This window comes from Saimiri boliviensis, chromosome 3 (assembly GCF_048565385.1).
Source record: "Saimiri boliviensis isolate mSaiBol1 chromosome 3, mSaiBol1.pri, whole genome shotgun sequence".
NCBI lineage: Eukaryota > Metazoa > Chordata > Mammalia > Primates > Cebidae > Saimiri > Saimiri boliviensis.
This window is the reverse complement of record NC_133451.1, coordinates 3,176,749-3,203,227: the sequence shown is the minus strand read 5'-3', so window position 1 is coordinate 3,203,227 and position 26,479 is coordinate 3,176,749. Positions and strand designations below refer to the sequence as shown.

Genomic DNA, 26,479 nt, shown 5'->3' with positions numbered 1-26,479 from the left:
CCACACCACATGTCCTCCCCTTTGGACTTCTGTTACCTGCCTGGGCACCCTTGCAGTCTCCCTGTCACCTCGTGAACTTCCAATAGTCCTTCCAAATACAGCTGAAGCACTAAGGGTTAGCAGCCCCTTTACCATCCTCCCCTGGGCTTTGCTTTGCTCATCTCTCCCCAGCAACCAGGGCAGGGCAGGTGCTTAGCAACAGACCCTAAGAAGGCAGGACTGAACATTTGCTTTCCTATTCTTGGGCTGCTGGTTTTTGAAATCTAAATTCATATTCATAAGCTGAACTCTCTCCAGGAAAGTAGAGTACCAAGGCTCTACCAAGGCTCCACGCGGTCCCTAATTAACCCTGAGGTGCCAGCAGTGGAGGTGCTGACAACATACCAGAATGGCTGGCAGTGGTGGTGCAACTAGCAGGAGGCCAGAAGGCGTAAGGAGATGGAAACAGGCTAAACGCATTGACAGGTACTTGAAGGACTGTGCAGTCAGGGTCCTGCAAGCCCTGGCCAACTTTCCCTTGATTCACCCACTAACTACTGGGCCCCATACTCCTAACAAACTGGTCCCACATCAGCACTGCTTTTCTCCGTAGGACCTTAGTGGCACCCCACATCTCTAACCACAGCTGTTACTGAGCCGAGCCGAGCACCAGAACTCCTTGGGTTCACTGCACCTTCTCTGCACACTCTGTATCTGCTAGAGGTCATGTGACAGTGGCACTAGCACCACCCTGCATGTGCCCTGTGCTTCCCAGGCAGACATGCTGGACACTTACTTTGTCTGGACTCACTGTTTCCAGTGACACATGCCCATCCCCGTCCAGCGGGTGGGAAGAGACTGGAGGAGAGGGACTGAGTGAGTCTTGCATGGTGGAGAGACGGAACCTGTCCAGCAGGGAATAGAGCCTTTGGTGTCTAAAATACAAACAAAAATAAAATTATAACACAATTTTTTTTTTTTTTTTTTTAGTCTTAGTCTAAACTCTGCAAACTAGGATTCTAGAAATATACACTAAAAGGACTCACTCTTAGTGGCTTCTCAAAGGAAAATGCAAATTGTTTAAAACCTTTTCTTTACAGCTATTTTCTCATCAACACTACAACAGGTCATGATACAAATGCAGGCCCTAGTTTACTTTTAAGTATCACAGTTTGTATTCTATTAATATTTTCCAGAAATTTCATTTATACTCAAACATTGCAACAGGCAATACGTGGTATAAAAGCTAATAAAGGCATTCTTAATAAACGTAAAACAGATCATCGATTCTAAAACTCAGGTGTACAAACTCCACTATCAAATATCCTGGTAAAAACATTGATACGAATTTATGGTCATCTCAAGATAAAATCACCTCATCTGGTGCAAGATATTTATAATCTTTTAATCTTCCTCATCTGGACTGAAGACTAAGTCTAAGGTTAAGAAGTCGGCCGGGCGCGGTGGCTCAAGCCTGTAATCCCAGCACTCTGGGAGGCCGAGGCGGGTGGATCACAAGGTCAAGAGATCGAGACCGTCCTGGTCAACATGGTGAAACCCCGTCTCTACTAAAAATACAAAAAAAAATAGCTGGGCATGGTGGTGCGTGCCTGTAATCCCAGCTACTCAGGAGGCTGAGGCAGGAGAATTGCCTGAACCCAGGAGGTGGAGGTTGCGGTGAGCCGAGATCGCGCCATTGCACTCCAGCCTGGGTAACAAGAGCGAAACTCCGTCTCAAAAAAAAAAAAAAAAAAAAAAAAAAAAAAAAAAAGAAGTAATAATAGTTTATCTCCCACCATCTTCTATGAGAGTGACAACTTCATAATGCAAATTACAAAATAGCTTGGCCCTACAGACTGAAATATCATCCCAAACTGACTGTCCACCAAACTGTGCCCAATCCCATTTAAAAACACCATCAACAAGGTACTCTTAAGACTGAAATCAAAGCATAATAATTTCTGTGTGTGCATGTGCATGTGTGTGTTTTGGCAGTTTTAGCTCAAAGGACACAGCATAGTAATGATATCCTCCTCCTCTGCTCCTCTGTCTCTCTCTCTCCCCCTCTCACAAACACAATTTTCCCCAACCCAGGGAAAAAAAAAGAGTAAAAGTTTAACTGGTTTTGCAGTCATGGAAACACTCACATAGGAGATGTAAGGATTTCTGATAAAGGCTTCTCAGAGACTCTGCAAACATAACTGATTAAATGCTACAAAGAGATAAAATGGCAACAGGGTGCAGATACAACTCCTGCATGCCAAGGTTTGAGCAGTGTCTTTCAGATGTGTCAGCTCTTATTTAGCAATTAGATGACGTGCTTTGATTTTGCTGAGATGAAGCTGATGACCTATTTTCCAGCTCATCACAGGACAAATGAATACAGGCATTATAGCTACTGCCTCTCAAACAGCCAACAGGAGCGCAGACTGCGCCCACCCACGCCATAGACGTGATCCTGCTGGTCGCTGTCCTTTACTCCTTATATAGCGAGATCTGGTTGTTTTAAAAGTAGAAAGCCTTTCTATCATGGCACTTCTGCAGCAAACCCACCTATAAGGCACATCAATTTCTTGTTCCATGAATTAATCCCACACAAATCCATATCCTTTGCATCCTGGGTTACCCTAGGATAAGGATGGCCTGTGTTTCCGGCATTACCTCTGAGCGAGCCCGCTGCTCTGAAGGTATTCCTGGATTCTGTTTAGTTCTTCCATGGGCAACTGGGCCATGCTGCTCTAAATAGACAGAAACACATTAGTGTGTTTGTAACAACTAACAACCCCAAATAACCTCGTGCTCATTTTAAAAGGATAAACTGATGTGTATAGTTCATCCTAGTAAGGGCAGATTAGAAAAAAAATACAAGAAATGGTCAGATCAGACACACGAGGAACAGCAAGTTTGCAGATGCTTCCACATTTATATCAGTGACCACATTAAGACCACACCTATGGAAGAAAATACCAGCTACCTGTTCTGCTTGCCCTGCTAAATTTTCAATATAAATCAGTATCAGGGTTTCTTTTCCCAATACCTGTAAATTTGCAGCGAGAAGCATTTCTACCCGGCGACAAGCAAGGATGTCGACCATGCGAGCCAGCACACGGAAAGGGGTACACAGAAGCCTGTCCACGTACAGCATGAGCACAGCTCCCGACTGGCTCAGATGGATCCCTTCCAAGCACTGAAGAGTTTTCTTTAGAGTGGTTGGCTTATAGCGAGAAGGAAAAGAACAACAGATGACTATTTTGCCAATCGGAAATTGAAGTTAAAAATTTCAATATTCCACTTTTAAGGCAGAGAAAACTGCAACTGGCAATAATTGGCAGAATGAAGACGTACAGTTGAAAGGTTTTCACAACGAGACTGAATTGCCTGGATGAACAGGCCGCTGGCGGCAGAGTTCCGATGAACGGCACTGATGAAGTCCTGGACTGGAGGCTCATGGGAAAGGCTGATCAGATCTTGAATGTGATTTACGATGAGCCATGTTAAGTGCTCAGAGTCATGGAGGTTCTGACACTAAGGAAAAATACAATCAAAGATTCATTTTCAAGTACACAAGAAGAGACCAGATATTAATGCCATAGAAAGGCCAGATAGGTTAGGAAGGAGAAAACACAGCCCAAAGATAAACATCACTAAAAATATACAGTATATGAAAACAAATAATTGAGGAGGCAGGAAACTCGATTTACTGAGGCTGTGAACTCCAACCACGCACTGCGGCAGAGGCTGTGTGAAGAGGCTTCTCAGACCTCCCCTGGGAAAGCAGGTGCAGCAGCCCAGCTCTCAGAGACAAGAACAAATGGCCAAGGGTCAAAGGACAAAGGCGGGCCTCAGCAATACCCATGGGTAGCAGGGGCACCATGGTGCCGGGACACTCTCATCACAGCACTGCTGGCCCTCTCCTGGGCTTCAGGCTGGCTGAGCCAGTGGGGTTCTCCAATTACTCTTTTTCCAATTTTGTGATAGTTCAGTGGAAAAAAAGGAATTCTCCATCACTGCCACAGTTTTGATAAAATTGCTGAATCCAAAATATGAATGGATCCCACAAATCAAATAAATCTTAAGTGTACATATTTCATTTAAGATTTAGAAGAAAATAGAAAATATATATATTTAAACATGCAGAGCCTTTTCATCTTGATTCATAATCCTAGGCAGAAACCGTAAAATGTGATCAATTCTTTGACATCTGGTTAATAATTAACATTTTTCATTTGGGATCATTTGACAGTACAGGTTGAATAACCCTTATCTGAAATATTTGCAATCATAAGTATTCTCAATTTAGGATTTTTTTTCAGGTTTTGGAATATGTGCATTATACTTATTGGTTGAGCCTCCCAAATCAAAAACTCTGAATTCTTCCAACGAACATTTCCTTTGAACATAATGACAGCATTCAAGAAGTTTCAGAATTTTGGATTTCAGATTTTTGGATTTGGGATGCTCAACCTTCATTAACTTATAAAAATAATATATTTTTTCTGACATATCTGTGAAAAACAGCATTATGCAATTATATTATCCTTAAAAGAAGAACAAAATCAGAAAAACTATTTCAATAGAGAATGTAAAACAAAAAGTGAATATTAATAAATTGCCATCACCAGAAAAAGTCTCTAGGATAATACCTCTTTCAGTTGTAGAGTCAGCTTCCTTTTCTAATTTGGAATATTTAACACTGTTTTGCTATGTGACAGCAGTATCTGTATCATGTTTGTAACAAAGAAATGCATACATTTTAAATATTTTTAATATAAATATAGAAAAAGTATTAAATCTAGACCAAAATCTAACAGCACGTTACCTCTGAGTAATACAATTACCAGAGGTCTTATTTTCTTCTGTTTATTTGTTTTCTGTAAATTCTCCACGGTAAACATGTGATGCTAGTTTTATGGTTAAAAACTCCCACAAGTTATTATTATTATTTTTTAAAGAGAATGGCATTTAAACAGGAATCCATCTTAAAATGCAACAATGAACATCTAACACCTTTTCTGCAAATTAACTTAAAAAATTTTTTTTTCGAGCAGAGGTCTCGCCCTGTCACCCAGGCTGGAGTGCAGTGGCACAGTCATGGCTCACGGCAGCCTCAAACTCCTGGGCTCAAGCCATCCTTCCGTCTCAGTCTCTCAGGTAGCTGGGACCACATGCATGTACCACCACGCCAAGCTCATTATTTATTTTTTTTTGAGATGGAGTCACACACCATAGCTCAGGCTTGTCTCAAACTCCTGGGCTCAAGAGATCTTCCCACCTCAGCCTCTTGAGTTACTGGAATTTAGCCGTAAGCCATTGCTCTTGGTATTTTTTTTTTTTTTTTAATTAAAATCAGAACCCCACTACAGTCAATGTATTTAACTTGTTTTTTTAAATCATTATTTATTAATTATTATTCCATTGCTTCCCTCAAATGAACAAATATACCCAGCATCATGTAGGCATAAGGCAATAGCTAGGCATTTGATAAATGAGTCAGCTGCATGAACTCTCACAGACCAACTTAGAATCTGGTGACTGGAAGGCCAGGCCTGGTCTCCAATTATATATCAGAGCAGGAGAAAACATTAATTCCAGACTGAGTTGTGATGGCACTGGCAGAACACTGGGCAGTCTGGTTTCCAGAGGGTCCGTGCGAGTGCCATCTACATGGGATGTTCTCTGGTTCCCCACATCCCTCAACCCTGTTTACAGGCATTTTCAAACTTACAACATAATCACAGAAGAGAATGAGAGCCCCTCTTCGTACTATTTCTCTATTGCACATTCCAAGTTTGGCTGCCAAGTCAGAATCCTCCTCTTCTCCAGACATCTGAGGACTAAGTAACTTCGTGCTGGACAGACTGTGTCTTCTAGAAGGAGCAACAGATGCATTGACAATATTTCTGGATGGAAGTGAGCTTATTTGCAAAATACTGAAGATGATTATGTTTAATTCTAGTTCTAAAACAGACAAGTTGTTTTAAATATTGCCACATCAGAACGTGTTATGTGTTAATATATACTTGCAGTTATCTATTCCTAGGCTACAATAAACCACACAGGAAAAACTAAAAGAAACAGAGAATTTAACAGGCAGAAAATTAAAATGCTTGCCTGAATGGCAAAATCCACCATAAAGCTGCACATTCAACCAGCACCTTTATTTCAGAACTCACACTGGCTATGTTTGATAATTGAGCAATTGCTTTTGAAACTCTCCATCTGCCATGAAAGTTGTCAACTGCCAGAAAGAAAACCTCCCTGCTTTCATGTTTTACTGTTCATTTTCCGATGAAACATCAGCACTCTAAACATGCTCAGGAACATGCTTACGTTCTGGAAACCCTGTTTAAAAACACTTCTTCCCCAATGACAACGTTTATTTCACTTTACATTTACTACTTCTCACTATATGTTTTTTTCTTTTTGAATAGGTGGGAATTACCAACCTTAAGACTCTTGGCTCTAGTCCATACACTTAAAATGTTGACATACTCCCAAACTGCCCCTCTGACCTTCAGAGTCTCACCTAGGATGACATCCTTCCCATTGCAGTAAAGAGCCTTAACAGGGATAGAGGTCACGTCAAGCTAAGAATATTCTGAAATACAACTTTTCCTGTAATCCCTAAGGATTTAGAAGAGAACAGGTAAAAAATAAAATTCTACAGATTTAAACTTTTTACTAACTGCCTTTTCTCTGTTTCCCAACAGGTGAACTGAAGGTAAACTAGGGCACAGCCATACAAGCTCAGCAGCCGCAAGGAGCGAGCCACTGTGCAGTGCGTGACGGAAATTTGCAGACACTGCTCACAGAAAGGGGCCAGATTCAAAAGGCTGCATGCTGCGTGCTTCCATTTCTTTCTTAATTTTTTTCCCCAGAGACAAGGTCTTGCTCTGTCACCAGGCTGGAGCACAGTGGAACGATCAAAGCTCACTGTAACCTCAAATTCTTAAACTCCAGTGAGCCTCCTGCCTCAGCCTCCCAAGTAGCTGGAACTATAGTGATGCGCTCGTAATTTTAAAGTTTTTTTTCCTGGAGATGTGGTCTTGCTAGGCCACCCAGCCTAGTCTCGAACTCCTAGCCTCAAGTGATCCTTCCACTTTAGCCTCTCAAAACACTGGGATTACAGGCATGAGCCACTACACCCAGCCTATAGGTTCTATTTTTATGGCCTTCTGCAATGTGGGCTGAACAGAGGGACAGAGCACAGATTGGTGGTTAGACCTGGGGAGAGGTGGGACATGGCAGAGGAAGAGGGAACTGTTTGAAGTGACAGCACTGCTCTCTATCTTGATGTGGTCAGGGGCAGGGAGGGTTACTGACTACAGTTGGACAAAAGTACATTTTACTGTATTGTAAATTACGTGTCAAGGTGAAAACTACCAACAGGAAACCTGCCCTTTTTCAGTCGGCCATCCTACCAGCCCCAGTGTGACTTACACTCAAGCTATAATTGTACACTTTGCAGTAATATAGCTATAGGGTAATGAGCCTCTTAAAGAGAAGAGGCAGCATTTGCAATTCAAATATTAGCAGTAGACGTAAAAAAGGTCCAGTGTCAACTCAAATTCAGCCCCAATTTGTAGCAGCATAACCCCAAATCCCAGGCCATACACCACCAGGTGCCAGTGGCGAATGTCCCAAATCCAGGGTGACTCAGAACAAGATGAGCTGGGAAGTGATCAACATGCCATGTGTACCACAGCACACCCACGAGTGCAGAAGTATAGGCAGGACTCTAACAATTCACCAAAAGGTAAGACAGATCCAGAGCGAATCATAAACCCACAGTGACAGAGTCCCTCAGAAAGGGGCTAGGCCAGGGCAGAGCCCAGACAGGGATCTCCTGGAGCAGAGCACCCAGTGTCGCCTGGAGCCAGCTCCCCTCTCGGAGCCAGCCTGGGAGGACATGCGCACAAACCAAGAGGGGGTCAAGAGTAAGCAGCAGGAATGTCTGCAACTGGATAGAGCAATTTTATAGCTGCTGAGTCTACAGGTAAAAAGAGCAGCTGTGTTCTGTGTTTCATACTTCTAGTGACTCATTTTTCTCATCTTATGAAAATAAAAATATACTCATCCCCACCCCCCACAGCTGGAAAAACATGGTCCTAAGGGCAGGGGTTTAAGCCAGAACACCTCTGCTCTCTGTGGGCATCCTGGACATTTATGGGGATCTTCCCTTTTCACCATAGGGAGACCCTAGACACTCGCATTCTAAACTGCTTATTACATATTATCTTAATTTTACCTTTACATTACCATTAAAAAACAATATGTATTTTTTTAAATTTAAGTATTAGGTTGAAAATCAATTGATCCATTATTATATTATTATTATTATTATCTGGAGATGGAGGCTCACTCTGTCCCCCAGGCTAGAGTGCAGTGGCGCAGTCTCAGCTCACTGTTACCTTTGCCTCCTCGGCTCAGGCGATTCTCCTGCCTCAGCCTTCTGAGCAGCTGGGAGTACAGGCACCCGCCACCAGGGTCAGTTAATGTTTGTGTTTTTAGTAGAGACAGGGTTTCACCATGTTGGCCAGGCTGGTCTCGAACTCCTGGCCTCAGATGATCCGCCTGCCTTGGCCTCCCAAGGTGCTGGGATTACAGGCATGAGCCACCGCGCCCAGCCTGATCCATTAATGTTATTTCAGGACAACAGAAGGAACAATACAGAAGGTTATAAAGGAAAACACGCTCAGAGGGGGTGAAGAAACAGTCACAGAATTTACAAAAAGCGGTAGTTTGCCCTCAGAGGGCTGAATGAAGACGCCTGCCGAATTCCAAACTAAATTTACCTTTGGTTTATTTCTTTTAAACACTGACTATCTAGTTAAGCATTTCTGCTATTTCGACTCAGGGGACACAATTCCCAGACCCGGAGCTTTCTGATATAGCATCAGAGTAAGCGGGCACATCCGTCAGAAAAGGAGCAAGCTGCTGACTCGGCAGCTGATTTCCATGCACGCTAAAGCAGAACAGAACTGGAAGACCCTGATTTTCTCTCTCCTGCCCCCACAGTGCCCAGTCATCAATGACAGGCCTAAGACATCCTCCACACATTTCAAATGTCATCACAGTTCTGTCTCTTCCAACAGAACGATCAGACCCCATGATACGGAGCACAGAGTGGATGGCTGAGAAGGCCTCCCAGCAGTGGGCTTCCAGCTGAGTGCTATGGACTGGCGCTACTGGGAGCCCTGGCCTCACATGGCCCCGTATCCACACTGAGCAGACAGGCACTGTAGCACCTGCACTCTTTTCTCTCTGGAACTTCTTCTCCCCAGCGTGGGGTCTTGAGCCTTCCAGAAAACACTATGCTGAAGATCCAGCTCAGGGGCGAGGGGGTGGTCACAGCTCTTATTCCCATGCATACACAAATAACTGAGTGATGGAACATCTAGAAATGGAGCTTAAGCCTGAAAACTGTTTGCAAAAAGAGGGCCACCCATAAAGAGAAACTTAGTAATCCTTTTTGAATAGTAAGATAATATTTCCAAGCAGTTTTGAAATTTACTAAATAGTTACTTCATTATCTAAGAATACCCAGAACCCCATTTAATTCATAATGAAGTTAAGACAGTGCAACCCGCCTGGCTACGAAACCAACTTACAGACTAGAACTTAGTAGGAGCCACACAGCATGACAAGAATATCCCATAAGATGGAACGGTGTCAGAGAACTTGCCAATGAAAATCGCATTTCGAAAGCAGCTGCTATTCTGAATGCCTGTAGCTGGACTGCATGTTTGTCCCTACAATGTGCTGCCCATGAAAGGAAGATTAATATGCAGCAGACATTTTACAAGCCCTCAAAAAATGGAAAATGGAAATGCCTTAACGGCGGCCAAAGCTCAGGTTACTAGGAGTCTCAGGACAGTGCTGGGCTGGCGCCCTGGACTACGGGGCACTGGAAACCTACTTCGGGGTCTGCTGCACTTCTGCCCACCAGCGGTAGTCGGTGTGATTGACAAGCAGCAGGATCTGACACCAGAGCAGCACCAGGGTCGGGTGGGTGGTGATCATGGAACGCGCCCGTAAGTTCAAGCTCTCCAGGGTGTAGAAACTGCCACCACAGCCATCACTGCGGAACAGTCTAGTGGCAGCCGCTGTGATTCTCCGGAACATTCCTAGAACCAAATAAAGTTAAGACTAATTAGGAGAAACCTCTTTGCTTTCATCTCGGTCCAGTGCCACAAGGCTATGTGAAGATTTTTACTTAGAACAGACACAGGCCGAGCCATTTCCCGTACTTACATATTAAAAGCATCTGGCATTTAGAAAATTCTGATTTTTCTAAGCAGAAACACTTATTTAATGGACTGGTCAAGAAAGCTAGCATTCCTCCTCTCCCACTGTCTACCCCTGCACTGGTTGGCAATGCCGAGCCCTCCAGGACCTCCAGGCCAAAGTCTGAACACAGCTCCCAGACAAGGAGGCAGGAACACTCAGCGCCTTGAATCACCACACTTGGGCCACAGCGGGGTCCCCACAGGACTGAGCCACAGCTACACAGGCAGGAGTGGCACCCTGTACCTGCCAAACTGAACAGCTCCTGCGCTTGCTAAGAACTGAGGATCAGAAATGCTGTAAGAGGCCAGGTGAGCAGGCAGGGCAGGCGCTGAAAGAACATGGTAGCCCCCTGCGGTCTAGGCTCTGTGTGTTCTCTGCAGGTTCCTGACACCTCATAGCCATGTGGTCTCTGTGCCTGGCCATGGAACATCCTGGGCCCGGGCAGGCCAAGCGTCAGCCTGCCCACACGCACTGCTCAGTTACAAGTCTACTCACAGGTTTCTCCACAGCATCCTTCTCAGGCTCCAGGTATCATGACTTCATTCTATCCTCTCCTTTGGACAAACACAGAGTCAAAGGCACAGGCTGCAAAGCACAGCAGGGAGAGGCAGCAAGACCCAGGAAACAGAGAAAGGCCCATCTGGCTAAGGTTGCCCTCTCCCCAGAGCTGGGCTTCCTGGCATCACTGTTGGCTCACAATTTTATTTCTGATTTAAATTTCAGGCCAGGGGCAGTGGCTCATTCCTATAATCCCAGCACTTTGTAAGACTAAGGCTGGGGGACTCACTTGAAGTCAGGAGTTCAAGACTATCCTGGCCAACATGGTAAAACCCTGTCTCTACTAAAAATACATAGATTGGCTGGGTGTGGTGGCGGGTGCCTGTAATCCCAGCTACTCAGGAGGCTGAGGCATGGGAATTGCTTGAACCCGGGAGGCGAAAGTTGCAGAGAGCCAAGATCATGCCACTGCACTCTGGCCTGGGCAGTGGAGCAAGACTCTACCTCAAAAAAGGAAAAAAAAAAAAACAAAAAACCCTCAAAACTTCCCCAAAGTGAAAGGGTCCTAAAACAGGCAACAATGGAGTATAGGCTTTTTAGGGCTCCACAATGCCTTAAACTACAACCTGAGACCAAGGAAGACTGCTAACAAAAGCAGCACACTCAGAGAATACAGGCCCAGTCACAACGAGGAGTTCTAATGCCCTGTCTCTGGCTCCTCTAGGGTTCCCAGGATTTCTCTACACTTGCTTCAGTCAGTATCGTCCCCACCAGCCCACTCTGCAGTGGCCTCATCCTTCTGTGGGGCCCTCTGTTCCTGCATGGGCCCCTTGAGTGAAGAGGCATGCACTGTCTTTAAGGAAGACTGCAGCCAGGCCACGGAGCACGTGTAGGGACAGAGCTGGGAGGTGGGGGTTTTGAACAGGTCATAGAAACCCACAATCCGAGCTGTGTTCTAGATGGCTGAGTGTAAACACAGGCTCTGAATCAGACTGCCTGGTCAGACCATGGCTCTACTGTTTACTACCTGGGTGACCTTGGATGCACCTCACCCAGGGCCTCAGCTTCCTCAGGTGTAAGTTGGAATTAAGAGCAGTATCTGTTTGCAGGGCTGCAATAAGGAGCAAACAGGAGAACCCATGTAAAGGGCTCAGCACTGCACAGGGCAAGGAGGAAGTCCTCAGTCCCTGGGGCGCCATCGGTGGCTGCTAGAGCCAATTAGGGAAATTCAGGTGGAAGATGAGACAGACTCTGAGGGCCACCTCCCAGTAGATGGAGAGGAGGAGGTCAGGTCAGGGTCCCTGGGGTAGGGGGAGGAGGAGCTGATGATGCTGGGATTCTGAACATCCCAAATGATCTAATAAACAAGAAAAGTCCCTGGAGAGTGACAGTGGTGCTAGTTCCATTTTAAGAGCAAGCAAGTCTGAGGTACTGGCAGGACAAGTCCCATGTCGAGAAGCTGGAGGCCAGGACTGCATGGACCAGCAAGAGAGTCGTCCATGAGGGCAACAGCCAAGGTCACAAAGGGGATGGACCTACAAAGACCAAGGAGCAAGAGGAGAGGGGCAGAGACACAGAGAGAACAGTGACGAGAGACCATGGACAGCAACTCAGGGAACACAATCAATTAAGTGGCTGGACAGAGAGAACCCTGCAGAGGCACACAGAGGGAAACAAACCAGCAGGGGCAGCGAGAATGGAGTGAACACAGAGGGAGGGACCCCTAAGGAAGGAAGCAGGAGAGCACAGAAAGTGCTGGTTTGTTTTAAGGCTGGCTTAGTGTGGCTGTAAGCGTGCAAGAGAACAGCTACAGCCACAAAGACAGGACATACATGTTTTGCTATGCTAAATATGCATGGTTTTTTCTTTTCTTTTTTTTTTTTTTTTGAGACAGGGTCTCACTCTGTTGCCCAGACTGGAGTACAGTGACACGATCACAGCCCCCTGTAGTCTTGGCCTCCGGGACTTAATCCATCCTCCTGCCTCAGGCTCCTGAGTAACTGGGAGTATAGGTGTGCACCACCATGCCCAGCTAATTTTTGTATTTCTGTAGAAACAGGATTTCACCATGTTACTCGGGCTAATCTCGAACCCTTGGGCTCAAGCAATCTGCCCGCCTTGGCTTCCCAAAGTGCACAGGATTACAGGTGTGAGCCACCACACCTGGCCTGCAATGCATGTTTTTAAATAAGCATCAAAGGCAAAATTCAATCCCAGAGAACCCAGAGGATGTGGTGTAAGGAAGCAGACAAAAGAGGAGCGAGGAAGCTGACAGGAGTGAGGTTGAGCTTGGGGAAAGAACAGAAGTCCCCTGTTCCCTCGGGACGTTACAAGGAACCCAGGGCCCCTTCCAGGTGGAGAGCAGGCAAAGCTGGACAGAGGCTCATGAAAAGGGTTTGTGACTCTCCTGCGGAGAGTGAAGCAAACCCCTGCTGGGCATGGTGTGGACACAGCAGAATAGCAAAGGCTGTAGAAGGCACTGCACTCTCAGCGGCTCATTCCAAAGGCACCACTAATCCAATGGTAACACCCGCCTGGTCCCCTCCTTCCAAGGGTCCTCTGACTTTCCTCATCCTGGAATTGCCTGTTTTTATCCTCACAGAAAACACATCAGAGACCATGGTGCTGCTGCTGGGCAGCAGCAGGATGACATTTCCCAGTCCCTCTGTACAGGGTGGGGCTGTGACCCGCCACCACCAGAGAACACCAGCAAAGGCACGCATGTCGCTTTAAGTCCAAGGCCACAAAGCCTTCTTCTCTACCTTCCTCTCCTTGTCACCAACCAGACACAGGGGATGTGGAGGCCTGGAGAGCAGAACCAGAAGAAGGAAAGGAGCCTGGGTGTCCAAATTCCCACATGGAGGAAAACCACCTGTGAGCCAGTAACACCCTCAATGCGCTGTCATAAAACCAAGAAACAACCTTCCATGGTGTGAAGCCATGGAAATGTTGGTTTATTTGTTACGGTAGCTAACAGTACCTAACAAAGGCAACAGCAGCATTGAGAACATGGCTGAGATCAGAAGATGCATCTTGGTGGAACCTCCCTTCCTAGGGTCCCGGGCAGTGATGACCAGCAGTCTAAGATAGAAAGAAGGCAGAGCCTGTGGATCACAAGGGTGACACAGGGAAGCCAAAGGGCCTCGGGGGAGGAGAAAGGGGCCAAGTGCCCGGAGACCACAGTGGCAGTGCAGGAAAGCAGGGGGCGGGAAAGCAGACCCAGGCTGTGCCCAGAGAAGCAGCTACAGCTACACCCAGCAAATCTCCAGGCTGTTTTTGTGAGCTAAACAAAGAAATACAAAAGGAACAATGGAAGCAGGACTTAGAAATAAAGAATGCTGTTTTCACAACAGGCAGGATGTGGGATCGCATCTCAACTCCAGCATCGAAGACTCCTCGGGCAGTGACCTCTCTGGGCTGAGCTTGTTCAGCTATGACATGGAGAGAACCATCTCTTCTCCATGCCACACAGTGACTGGGCCCATGGTGGGTATTCTGCAAGTGCCACCAGCTACACTCACTGCTATCAACCCAAGAAGTGGTCTGATGAGAGAAAGAATGACAGGCAAGAAAAAAATGCTTGGGTTTTCATTCTCGGTTTTGGCATAGGATCTTTTCGAACCTAAGCAGAAAGGGTGAACTTCACAGAGCTGTTCCAAGAATTAACTGGGATAATGAAAATTAAAGTACTGCATACCCATGAAAGAATTCCATTGCTCCCAGCATCATAACTGTTAGTAGCCCTGTCCTTGCACAAGCATCAACTTGAATCAGTGTCAACTTTATTACTATAGAAAGAACCACCTTCCCTCTCTTCCAGTGTTTCTGCTTGCCCCATAAAGTGGAGCCACTGATCCTTTTGAAGGGACAGGGAAAAGGGCTGCTGTGCAGCCATCCCCTCTGCCACAAAGGAAGGGGTGGGCATGCTTCCATGAGGGTCATAGGAAGTGGTGGGTGCACTTCCGTGAAGGTCACAGGAAGGGGTGGGCATGCTTCCATGAGGGTCACAGGAAGCGGTGGGTGCACTTCCGTGAAGGTCATAGGAAGGGGTGGGTGTGCTTCCGTGAGGGTCATAGGAAGGGGTGGGTGTGCTTCCGTGAAGGTCATAGGAAGGGGTGGGTGCACTTCCGTGAAGGTCATAGGAAGCAGTGGGTGTGCTTCCGTGAGGGTCATAGGAAGGGGTGGGTGTGCGTCCGTGAGGGTCATAGGAAGGGGTGAGCAAACTTCCGTGAGGGTCATAGGAAGGGGTGAGCGAACTTCCGTTGAGGGTCATAGCATGTCTCCACCACCCACCAGTAATCAGAGAGGAAGGGGCAGCATCTCCTGCCACCTTGACTGGGTAAGGTCTGGATGGCAGGCTGTGTTGAGGGTACAGGCCGGACAGCTGTAATCCAGCTTCATGGACAACAAAGCTGACGCTTCCACTCCCTGGGCCTCCAGTTCTGTTTCTAACAGTCCATCTTGGACCAAAAGAGAAGGATACTGGTTACCCCAAATGCTGTACACAGGAGGACAGGCATCTTTCTTAGCCATTCTGCTTATCCTAGATGGAATCTGAAATAGGCAAACAACTTTGGGATAAATATCTTCTTCCCCCAAGAAGAAGAAACACAGGAAAACTAAAAGAGAAGGGTGCCATTCAGACTAGTTCTTGAACTAGGTATTATTTAAGAAGTAATAGCTGAACTGGACAAATTTAAAAGCCTCCATTTTCAGTGTATGGGTGGAATTCATAGCCTTTGTTTAAGCAGTACATAAATACAAATGACCGATTTTACATGTCAAACACAACTTATATAAAAACACAAGATGAATTACTTCAACTCTTATCTTAAAACCAACCAAATATAGTAATTCTGCCACCTAGCGTCTTTCAAAGAAATGCAGTCAAACGAAACAAGAAGACAGAAGACAGACATTTACGTATACACACAGACAACTTACTTGCAAATGCTGGACCAAATAAATAAGGTCCAAAGACACCAGCAAGAAACCCATGTGCCCTCTCCAAGCTCTCCATTCTCTCCAGTAAAGCTGCTTCTCAACAGACCTGCACTGTCTCACACAGGAACCACTATCCACACAGAGCTGTTTAAATGTAGGTTAATTGAAATGAAATAAAATTATAAATTACGCTCCCCAATCAGACCAGCCACATTTCAGGTATGGACACCACACGTGGCTAAAGGTGGCTAAATGAGACAGTGCAGACGTCCTGTCTTTGCTGGAAGTTGTACTGGACAACAATAGTAAAAATATTTTGCCTGAATTTGGGGATGGAAGGAGAGGAAATCAGTGCAAAGAGACGGTAACCACCCTTGAGCTGTACAGAAATCGCTTGGACATGCAGAAGGACACAGAACACACAACCCTTGTCCCACAAAGGCAAGACTAGTTCTTAGAAATGAAGCCACCTCCTCCTGGCATCAGATCCAACCAATCAGCAAAACACAAAAATGACCAACATACTAAAACTGACTATATTTCCTCAACTTTAAACTTATTACAGTGGGCAGTGAAGCAGAATCCAAAGATCTTCAAAAAGAAACAAGAAAATTATTTCAATAATAGCAAAGAAGGCTCAAAAACTAGAGTCCATTATCAAAATTAAATTTTGGCCGTGGCCTGTGCGGAGGGTGACAGCAGCTGAATCAGTGGCCATGAAGAGGCCTCTTTCTCCGGAACTCTGTGGCGCCAGGCGGCTGGGCCCCACCTGCTTCCTGCCTGCCTGCACTCTCAGCTACTCTCGGGTGCCGGAACACATCTCTGCAAAAAGCTAGCTACTTCTCTCCCTCAGAAATCCTGCCTCTGCCTGCCCACCCATTTTGTCTGTCACGGCACTACTGTTCTTCTTCATAGGAAATATCAAGACTTGTGATACTGACTCACTGACTGTAAGTTCCATGCAGGCACGAACCAGGATGCTCAACCGGCCCTGGCAGACCCAGAGCCCGCTAGCCTGGAGGCAGTGCCATGCAGGAGTCTCGTCAAATGAAGCAAGGCTGAAAACGCTAACTACCTTTTACTCTGAGGGTATGTACGCAAAATGTATACAAAAATCCAGTATGAGAAAGGAGCTGCTGATCACAAAAGCACCTTCCTCATTTCTTTTTAAGGCAACTACTTGTTAGCATTTCTGTTTTCGGTTCTGGCAGTTACCTCCAAAATTCTAACTGATGCGCTGTTATCCCTTGCAGCAGACCATCAGTTACTGTTTGCAGTCCTCTCCCTTACTCCCAGAGACTAGCCCGCCTCATCATCAATGGAATGCTGTCCAGTCTCTCATTTGGCCCAGGCAGACCAGAGTGTTCAGGGGTCCATGATCACCAATATGACTCACGCAGGGCCAATCACATGCCTACCTGAGGGGCTGAGAACACAACCTGCTAGAGGCCATCTTCTGCCATGTGAAAAGAGCCCACCAGAGAACAAAACTAGCACAGAAAGCAGAGATGAGACTGGGCACGGCAGCTCAAACCTATAATCTCAGCACTCTGGGAGGCTGACGCGGGAGGACTGCTTGAAGCTAGGAATTAAAGACCAGCTGGGCAACATAGCAAGACCTCCATTTCTACAAAAAAAATTTAAAAACTAGCCAGGCATGGTGGTGCATGCCTATAGTCTCAGCTACACAGAAGGCTGAGGAAGAAGGAACTCTAGAACCCAGAAATTTGAGGCCAGAGTGAGCCATGATCGCACCACTGCACCTCAGTCTGGGCGACAAAGTGAGACTGTATCTTTAAAATTCAAAAAATATATATAAATTAAAATACATTTAAAAGAAGAAAGCAGAGCTAAGATGCATAAATATACAAGGCAGACCCCAGAATGAAAGCATTAGATGCAGTCCTACTTACCTAAAGAGAGCCAACGACTACCTTTGTCTGTACTTTCTAGGCGGTCAAACCAATCAATTCTTTCTCTTACTCTAGTTTAAACTGGAGTTTTATCCCTGCAACTGAAAGACTGTTGAATACAATAACCACATCATGACTTGTCATGATTTTTAGACTTCAAACAACTTTAGACATTACCCATTAATTCCATCATAAAAAAGATGAGATTTCACTCATTTATACTACCTCCTACCAATCGGAGTTACATTTTTAGTTCTATTTGGATACCTTAGTAGCCTGTTTTGGTCTGTCAACTTTAGTTGATGTAATCACATAACCTCAGCAATGCTAGATGCGGATTTTAGTGCCCATCCATTCCCCACCCCATCTCTACCATCTACTTCCCAAATCAACTTGGCTAATTTTCCTTTTATATTCATCAGAAATGAAAATTTTTCATTCTGTTCTGAAACTATAATTAGGTCAGTAAGTCTTCAGCGTTTCAGTCACACATTGATTCCAAAAATGAAAGCTCAAGCAGTATTTACATTATGGCTATGTAAATACAGTTTCCACCAGAGCCAAAGATCCTAGAAGGGTGGCATGTCTTTCTACAGGTCTTTGATTGCGACCCCGAAGCCACTTAAAGGAGAAGCTTTTTAATATTAAGGGCTCCCAACAGATCAACTGTTGAAAATCAAACCACATTTTGGCTTGCTTCATATTTAAACCATGACTTAATGCTGTTTGCTTTTCCTAGAGATTAGAATTGCCTTTCTTTTTTCTGTTGAGAGAAGAAAGACGTGCCTATCCCCTGTAACTAGTTTTCCAGCTTTTCACTTGCCTGTGTAAAGCAAAGCATTCTCATTACAGTCGTTCTTCTTGGAAAACACACTGTTCTAATTTGGAGTGGTCTGTTTCTATGCTTGCTGCACATCTGGCATCTTGTGACTTTCTCTCTTGGGTTCACTGTCCTTGTCATCTTCTTTCTTTAGAGACAGGGTCTCAATCTCTTGATTGAGACTCCAGGCTGGAGTGCAGGGGGCACAACCATAGCACACTACAGCTTGACCACCTGGGCTCAGGCTTATACCATTATGCCCAGCTAATTTTTTTTTTTTTTATCTTTGTGGAAATGGGATCTCTTGCTATGTTGTCCAGGCTGGTCTCAAGCTCAAGCAATCTTCCCACCTTAGCGTCCCAAAGTGCTGGGATTTCAGGTGTGAGCTACCATGCCCAACCTTCATGACCTTGATCATTTGTAAAAGTAAAAACATGTTGGCCCTTTAAATCTTTAAAACAGGAGGAAGCTCTCAGGTTTACTTTTTTTGGGTAAGAGGCAAGGTCTCATTCTGTAGCCCAGGCTGGAGTGCAATAATAGCTCCCTGCAGCCTTGAACTCTTGAGCTCAAGAAATCCTCCCACCTTAACCTCCCAAGTGGCTGGGACCACAGGCACATGCCATCATACCTAGCTAGTTTTTAACTTTCTTTGTAAAGATGGGGGTCTTGCTATGTTGCTCAGGCTGGTCTCAACCTCCTGGCCTCAACTGATCCACCCACCTTGACCCCCCAAACTATTGGGATTACAGGCGTAAGCCACTGCGATTAGCCCATCTTAACCATTTTTAGGTCTTGTTTTGTTTTTTTGAGGCAGGGTCTTACTCTATAGCCAAGGCTGGTGTGCAGTAGCATGAACACACCTCCTGGGCTCAAGCGATCCTCCCGCCTCAGTCTCCTGAGTAGCTGGGACCACAGCCATAACACCATCCCCGGCTAGTTTATTTGTACAGATGGAGTCTTGCCATGTTGCTGAAGCTGGTCTCAAATTCCTTGTCTCAAGCAATCCTCCTGCCTTGCCCTCTCAAAGTGCTCGGATTACAGGCATGAGCCATTACACCTGGCCCATCTTAACCATTTTTAAGAGCACAGGTCAGTAGCATTAAGCACATTTATAATGTTATATAACCGTCACTACCATTCATTTCTAGAATAACTCCTTTCATCTTGCAAAACGGAAATAATATAACCATTAAAAAATAACTCCCCGGCTGGGTGCGGTGGCTCACGCCTGTAATCCCAGCACTTTGGGAGGCCGAGGTGGGTGGATCACGAGGTCTAGAGATCGAGACCATCCTGGTCAACATGGTGAAACCCCGTCTCTACTAAAAATACAAAAAATTAGCTGGGCATGGTGGCGTGTGCCTGTAATCCCAGCTACTCAGGAGGCTGAGGCAGGAGAATTGCCAGAACCCAGGAGGCGGAGGTTGCAGTGAGCCGAGATCGCGCCATTGAACACCAGCCTGGGTAACAAGAGCGAAACTCTGTCTCAAAAAAATAAATAAATAAATAAAAATAACTCCCCCTCCCCACAGCCCCTGAAAACCACCATTCTACTTTCTGTATCTATGAATTAACTACTCTAGGACCCTCATATAAGTGGAATCACACAGTATTTGTCATTTTGTGACTGGCTTATTTCACTTAGCATAATGTCCTCAAGGGTCACCCGCATTGTAGCATGTGTCAGAACGTCCTTCTTATTTAAGGCTGCATAATATTCCAGTGTAAGTATATACCAAGTTTTGCCTATCCATTCAGCCATCAATGGACACTTCAGTGGCTTCCACATTTTAGCTACTGTGAATAATGCTGCTATGAATGCTGGCATACAAATATCTTTTTTTTTTCTTCTGGGTATATACCCAAGAGTGGAACTGCTGGGTCATATGGTATCAAGTCCACTCTTTTCTTTAAAGATGGAGTTCCGCTCTTACTGCCCAGGCTGGAGTGCGATGGCGCAATCTCGGTTCACCGCAACATCTGTCTCCCAGGTGCAAGCGATTCTCCTGCCTCAGCCTCCCAAGTAGCACGCGCCACCACGCCCAGCTAATTTTGTATTTTTAGTAGAGTTGGGGTTTCTCCATGTTGGTCAGGCTGGTCTCAAACTCCCAACCTCAAGTAATCTGCCTGCCTCGGCCTCCTAAAGTGCTGGGATCATAGGCGTGAGCAACAGCACCTGGCCGGTATCGGGTTTACTCTTATCAGCAACAAACATTTTCAACTGGCACACTGGGCAAGGCAGAGTTTCTACTAGGCAGCACAGCTCCTACACTCTGAGTGTATAGCGCAGAACGAGGATGAGATACTCCGGGAAGACTAATGTGATTCACCTACCAGACTTGAAGATGTGGATCAGACACATGAGCAGCGTGCCTAGTTCTTGGCAATAGAAAGTGTGTTGCTGTTCACTCATTTCCACTTTCAGCTGCTTTGTAACAATGTCCTCTAAAAGAATACCAACCAGTTGTAAGAGAAACCTTCCAAGAAACAGAAAAGGATGACAATGAATTAGGTGACTACTATACAGCACTTATGCCAAGTATTTTTGAAAATATATATATGGTAGATGTAAGGGAAGTAAAAATCCAGGTAAAAGTACAATCAACAGCTAAAGTGAAATGCATAATGCCATTGCTGTGGGTTCAGTCACTTTGCCTCTCTGTGCACCACCTTCCTCGCTGAGGATAAAATGGCAAGCAGTATTTTTTTTAAGCTTTATAAACTGTACAGCATTACACAAATACAAGCTGATCATCTGTCATAGAAATTTAACATATCATCAGTTGTAGCCGGCTGCTTCAATGTGACAGAGGAAAAACCATGGGCTGCTGCTGAACCTGCAAACAGAAAGACGCCCAGCAGGCTTACTGGGCTCATCTCCATCAACAACACAGGGCCTCCCCGCCGATGACAGACCAAATGACGGCTGCATGAACTCAGTGAGTGCTCAGAACCCATCAGAGGTGGACAGAGACCCATCTGGTCAACCAGCATTTACGAATGCTTGATCACTGTCCTCAGGGAGCTTCCAAGCAAGGTATGAGGGAAGACAGGATTTGATACTACAGATATTCAGTGGAGGCAATCCGCCTTGCAGGGAGAAGTATTTCATTACTGACAGTGCCTAAACTGCCAGCACATGGTGAGAATAAATATAAGACTCACTTTTAGTGGCTTCTCTAAAGTTTTACCTTCCCTGAAGGCAATGCACCCATACTGTCTGCCCCAAGCACAGCCACCCCACTGCCCTGCCCTGCCTGAGGTGAGCCACTGCTGTAGCATCTCCAATGAGGACAAGAGACAGAACGTGACAGAACCTCAGGAGAGGTATGAACTAACAGCCACAGATAAGGACGGATTCGAAAATTACACTAATACAAACTACTTTACCCAACTCAGAACTGAAGTGAGACCAAGTGTTATTCCAGACTTACTGATCACAAAACACCACGTGAGCTCCCAAAAGGCATGGATTAGTTATAGGCTCAGATATAAAGCATACCTTGAAAATGTTTCTTCTGGCAAATTCTTTATTTGTTTCCCTTCACTGTGTTCTTCTAGTGTTGAATTATTGTCCCCATCTCTTAACCTATTAATTACTGGACAGGAGATTAAATATGGAGAGAAGGAGAGCTCCTGAATACGGGAAAGGACAATATCTTCAGTTGACTGGGAAATCAGAACCCTCAAAATGGCTAGGATTCCTGATATCCACAGTTGAACGGTGCTCACAGATGCCTAAAATAAACAAAATACTAAGTCAAAGCTGAAGAAAAATGGAAGATTAAATTTCCCCCAATTGCCAATTTTGTGAAAGAAAACTGCCCCTATTTTACCATCCTACTATCTATTACTGAATCTCAAAGTGTGGTCCCAGAGAAGCAGCTTTAGTATCACCTGGGAACTTGTTAAAAATGTGAACTCTCAAGCTCCACCCAAACTGACTGACTCAGATATTCCGAGGGTGGTCCCAGCAATCGCTGCATGAACAAGCCCTCCAGGTTCATCTGCTGAGCCAGGTGAGACTCACCATTGTGTTTGGAGTGACAAACATACTCCGTAAAAGCATGTCCACTGGACGGAGAGAGGAAGGGGCCAAAATCTCAAATAAAGTATTTAACACTCCAAGGGCTTCATGAGAGTCAATGTGCATCTGTGGAGTTAAACACCACAAACATTTCTATGTTAGCCAAAAGAAACAGCTTCCTATACCATCAGTTATGTAACTCAAGTGCAAATTACCGTAATCATCTCATCATTACCTTCCCTCATTTAAAAGCATTTTAAGTTTAGTGATGAATGAAGCAAACATTTTTTAGAACAACACTGTATCCGCTATATTTTTCCCACGATGGAAATCTTTTCATTTAGATTTAGTTTTCGGGTTTTTTTTGAGACAGAGTTTCACTCTTGTTGCCCAAGCTGGAGCGCAATAGCGCAATTTTGGCTCATCACAACCTCCGCCTCCTGGGTTCAAGTGATTCTCCTGCCTCAGCCTCCCGAGTAGCTGGGATTACTTTCCATAAAAGACTCAAATATACAAAAGTGTGAAAACAAATCAACGACACAATCATGACCGACATTTTGGGAACCAGCCCTCCGGGCAGCCCTTTGTACACACACGGGATAGTGTGCACTCTCTTTCTTTCCTCTTTTTCTGCACTCCATCCGCCCCCCAACAGCTGTAACAAATGCTAACAAACTGGCATGTTACCCTTTTCTAAAGTTTCCCCACCTTCCTACAACCATCTCCTTGCCCCTCACACAGAGGTTTTGTTTCAGTTCTTCTGAAAAATCATAAACGTCCCTGCTTTTCTCACTCAACCCTGCGATGGAAAACTCCCAAGGCAACTGGCTGAACTTCATTCCTCCCTCCCATTTCTTCCATTTCTTTTATTTCTTTGAGACAGGGTCTTGCTCTGTCCCCCAGGAGTGCAGCGGCGCACTCATAGGCTCAAGTGATCCTCCCACCTCAGCCTCCTGAGTTAGCTGGGAATACAGGCACATGCCACCACACCTAGCTAGGTTTTGTATTTCTAGTAGAGACAGGGTTTCACCATGTTGCCCAAACTGGTCTCAAACTCCTGAGCTCAAGCAATCTGCCTCCTTTGGCCTCCCAAAGGGAGATTACAGGCATGAGCCACCGCACTGGCCAGAACATTTTTAATGATGCGAAACAGCCCAAGCTAAAATAGTCTAAGCTTACACCACAGTGTGTTCAACCATTCCTTATCGATGGTGGGCACTGTTTCCAATTTTTGTTACTACTGAGTGTGTATACACATAGTAAACAACTCTGCAAAGAGATGTGTTTTTCAAGGCACAGATGTGAAGCTCACAGCACTGGCCACATCTTACAACAAGGGAACAACCGAGCTCCTGAGCTCCAGGATTCCTGCAACCTGGACCCTCACGTGTGCCCACCAATTCTGCCTCCTCTCCAGCTGCTCTGAGAACCCACAGTGCTCTGTCATCCATGAAGCCAATTCTGACCGGTGTCTGTGAACACCACGATGGCAATTTGTGTGTCCTGCGCCATGAACTGATACTCCCGGTTTGCTTCTGCCCTCGGTGCGTAAACGGGCCCTCATTTCTGCCAACTTAACCCCTTGCCAACTCGTCTCCTCCTGGGGCTACCCCCCTATTTCTCTGTCCCCTCTTCCAGTAAAACCTCTTTCCAGGTCTCTCCTGTCCTTTTAGGAACACGCTCCTGTCGGGGTTTGGCTCCTTCTGCTCCTCCAAAACTACTCACCAGTGCCCTCGGCGCTGCCAAATCTGGACCATATTCCCAGGGTGCTCACAGCAAATGTTGCCCTCTCCACAAAACGCCTTAACAAATCTTGGCGTTAGGAACCTGCAGCTGCCTGCTCCTCCTGCCCCAGCACTGGCTCCCCTCACCTCCCTGACCTCGGAGCTGGCACTCAGCAAGCCCAGTACTCAAGCTTCTCCTGCTCTCCCGCCAGGCCGGGTCTACTGTGAGTGGATCTCAGATGCTGACTTCCTGCCCCAGTCTCTCAACAACTCTGGGCTCATACACCTGATGCTGACCTCGACTTACTAGGGACCTATTGGGTCTCAACTGCTATGTCCAGATAGGCTCTGACCTCCTGCTGCCTCCAATGTCTGCCCCACCTCATCCACAGCCACCCTGTCCTCACCCTGAAATCACCCCCGATGCCCTGTTCTCTTCACATCCCACATCTAAGCCACAGGCAAACCTTGCTGGTTCTGCCTTCATGCTGCCAAGGGATGCCCACTCAGGCCACTCCACTCCACTTCCGGGCCTCACACAGGTGGCCCTGCTCTGCCCTCACCTCCTCCTCAACGCTATTCTCAACTCAGGAGTAAGAATGATCTTGCTAACGCTTACATCACATGACGGTAAACTCTCTCAAAGCTCCTCCACGCCGGCCTTACCCCACCAGGCCTCACTCCCCTCCCTCCCCACAGCGGCCCCATCCCTAGCCCCACTGCTGGTATCCTAACAGCATGTTTCCCCCCAGGGCCTTTGCATTGCTGCTTGCTCTGCCTGGAATGCTCCTTCCCCAGGTATCTCCTAGGCTCGGCTCTTTTCTTTCTGCAAATTCACTTGAGGGTCACCAGATGGCCAGAGCTTTTTCTCATCACCAGCTGAACAATGTCACTCCCCACACCAACACTACCTCCCTCTGTTCCCTCCTGGATTCTTTCGTACAGTGTTCCTGATCATCCAACATGGTACAGGCGTCACTGATTTGTTTTTTAATGTCTGTCCCCTCATCCTCATCCCAACAAAATCTTTACTCCAAGAAGGCAGGGGTGTTTTCTTTCATGTGCTTTGATCTCTGATGTATGTACTGCCAGTAAGGGAACAGTAGCTAGCACTACTTCTTTTTTTTTGAGACGGAGTTTCGCTCTTGTTACCCAGGCTGGAGTACAATGGCACAATCTCGGCTCACCGCAACCTCCGCCTCCTGGGTTCAGGCAATTCTCCTGCCTCAGCCTCCTGAGTAGCTGGGATTACAGGCGTGCGCCACCACGCCCAGCTAATTTTTTGTATTTTTAGTAGAGACGGGGTTTCACCATGTTGACCAGGATGGTCTCGATCTCTTGACCTCGTGATCCACCCACCTCGGCCTCCCAAAGTGCTGGGATTACAGGCTTGAGCCACCGCACCCAGCCTTCTAGCACTACTTCTGAATGCAATGTGCATCTGTGCTGAGCCACTTGGCAGGGGCTGTGCTAAGTGTTTCATAAATGTTTTATCACACAATTTCCACTGTGGCAGAAACAAAATCAGATATTGGACTATGCATGCAGGCCTTCAATCTCCATGCTACTCAGATTATGCACAGAAGAGAAGAGAAAAGCTTCCAGAGCATCACTCTAAAACCAGCTGTAGGCAGGGAGACCCTGACCACACTAAAACTGCTGCCAATCTCACCAGAAGCCAGGTTCCCTGTCCCACTGTCTAACTGGTCTCAGGATAATACTCCGTTATGGAATCAGAATGGGGGTGCAGGCACCAAGGCAGTAGTCATCAACATCACATGGCTCTAAGTTTAAATCAAATGCCAAAAACCACAGACTACCTGCATATACAGAGTAGCTGTTTAGTCAAGATGAACCAACATGCATTTGTTGAGTCCATTTAAAAGGCAGCTTCGAGCTTTGCCAGGCAGCTCATGGGATTTTCTGGCAAAGCTGCCTCGAGGAGGTCCCCACCGCCCTTCTCTGTGAGCTACAAAGATGCCGCTGCACTGGGGGAGAGTGGCCTGTGCCTGACTGGGGGCACGCTGCTTCTGAAACCGAGGGTAGAAGGCACTGCCAGCCCATTTCCTTCCACTGCATTTGTGGAAACAACGATTCATGCCATTTGATCATAGAAATTCTGATTAATGACAGATTGGCCAGGCGAAGTGGCTCGCACCTGTAATCCCAGCACTTAGGGAGGCCAAGGGTGGTGGATCACTTGTGCCCAGGAGTTCAAAACCAGCCTGGGCAACACAGAGAGACTTCATCTCTACTAAAATTACAAAAAATTAGCCAGGCATAG

The 26,479-nt window shown here is 46.1% G+C and overlaps 1 protein-coding gene across 2 annotated transcripts in view; it reads right to left on the bottom strand.

The window, feature by feature from the left end:
• Positions 1-26,479, bottom strand: part of HTT (huntingtin) — a 159,476-nt gene that overhangs the window by 32,110 nt on the left and 100,887 nt on the right. For both annotated transcript variants that reach the window (XM_039468122.2, XM_074395811.1), the window contains 9 exons: positions 22,475-22,597; positions 21,947-22,182; positions 20,779-20,921; positions 9,899-10,106; positions 5,705-5,846; positions 3,325-3,504; positions 3,017-3,193; positions 2,641-2,717; positions 776-914 (listed from right to left, as the gene is read on the bottom strand). In XM_039468122.2, coding sequence (XP_039324056.1) covers positions 776-914; positions 2,641-2,717; positions 3,017-3,193; positions 3,325-3,504; positions 5,705-5,846; positions 9,899-10,106; positions 20,779-20,921; positions 21,947-22,182; positions 22,475-22,597 — 1,425 coding nt within the window. The remainder of the gene's footprint in view (positions 1-775; positions 915-2,640; positions 2,718-3,016; positions 3,194-3,324; positions 3,505-5,704; positions 5,847-9,898; positions 10,107-20,778; positions 20,922-21,946; positions 22,183-22,474; positions 22,598-26,479) is intronic.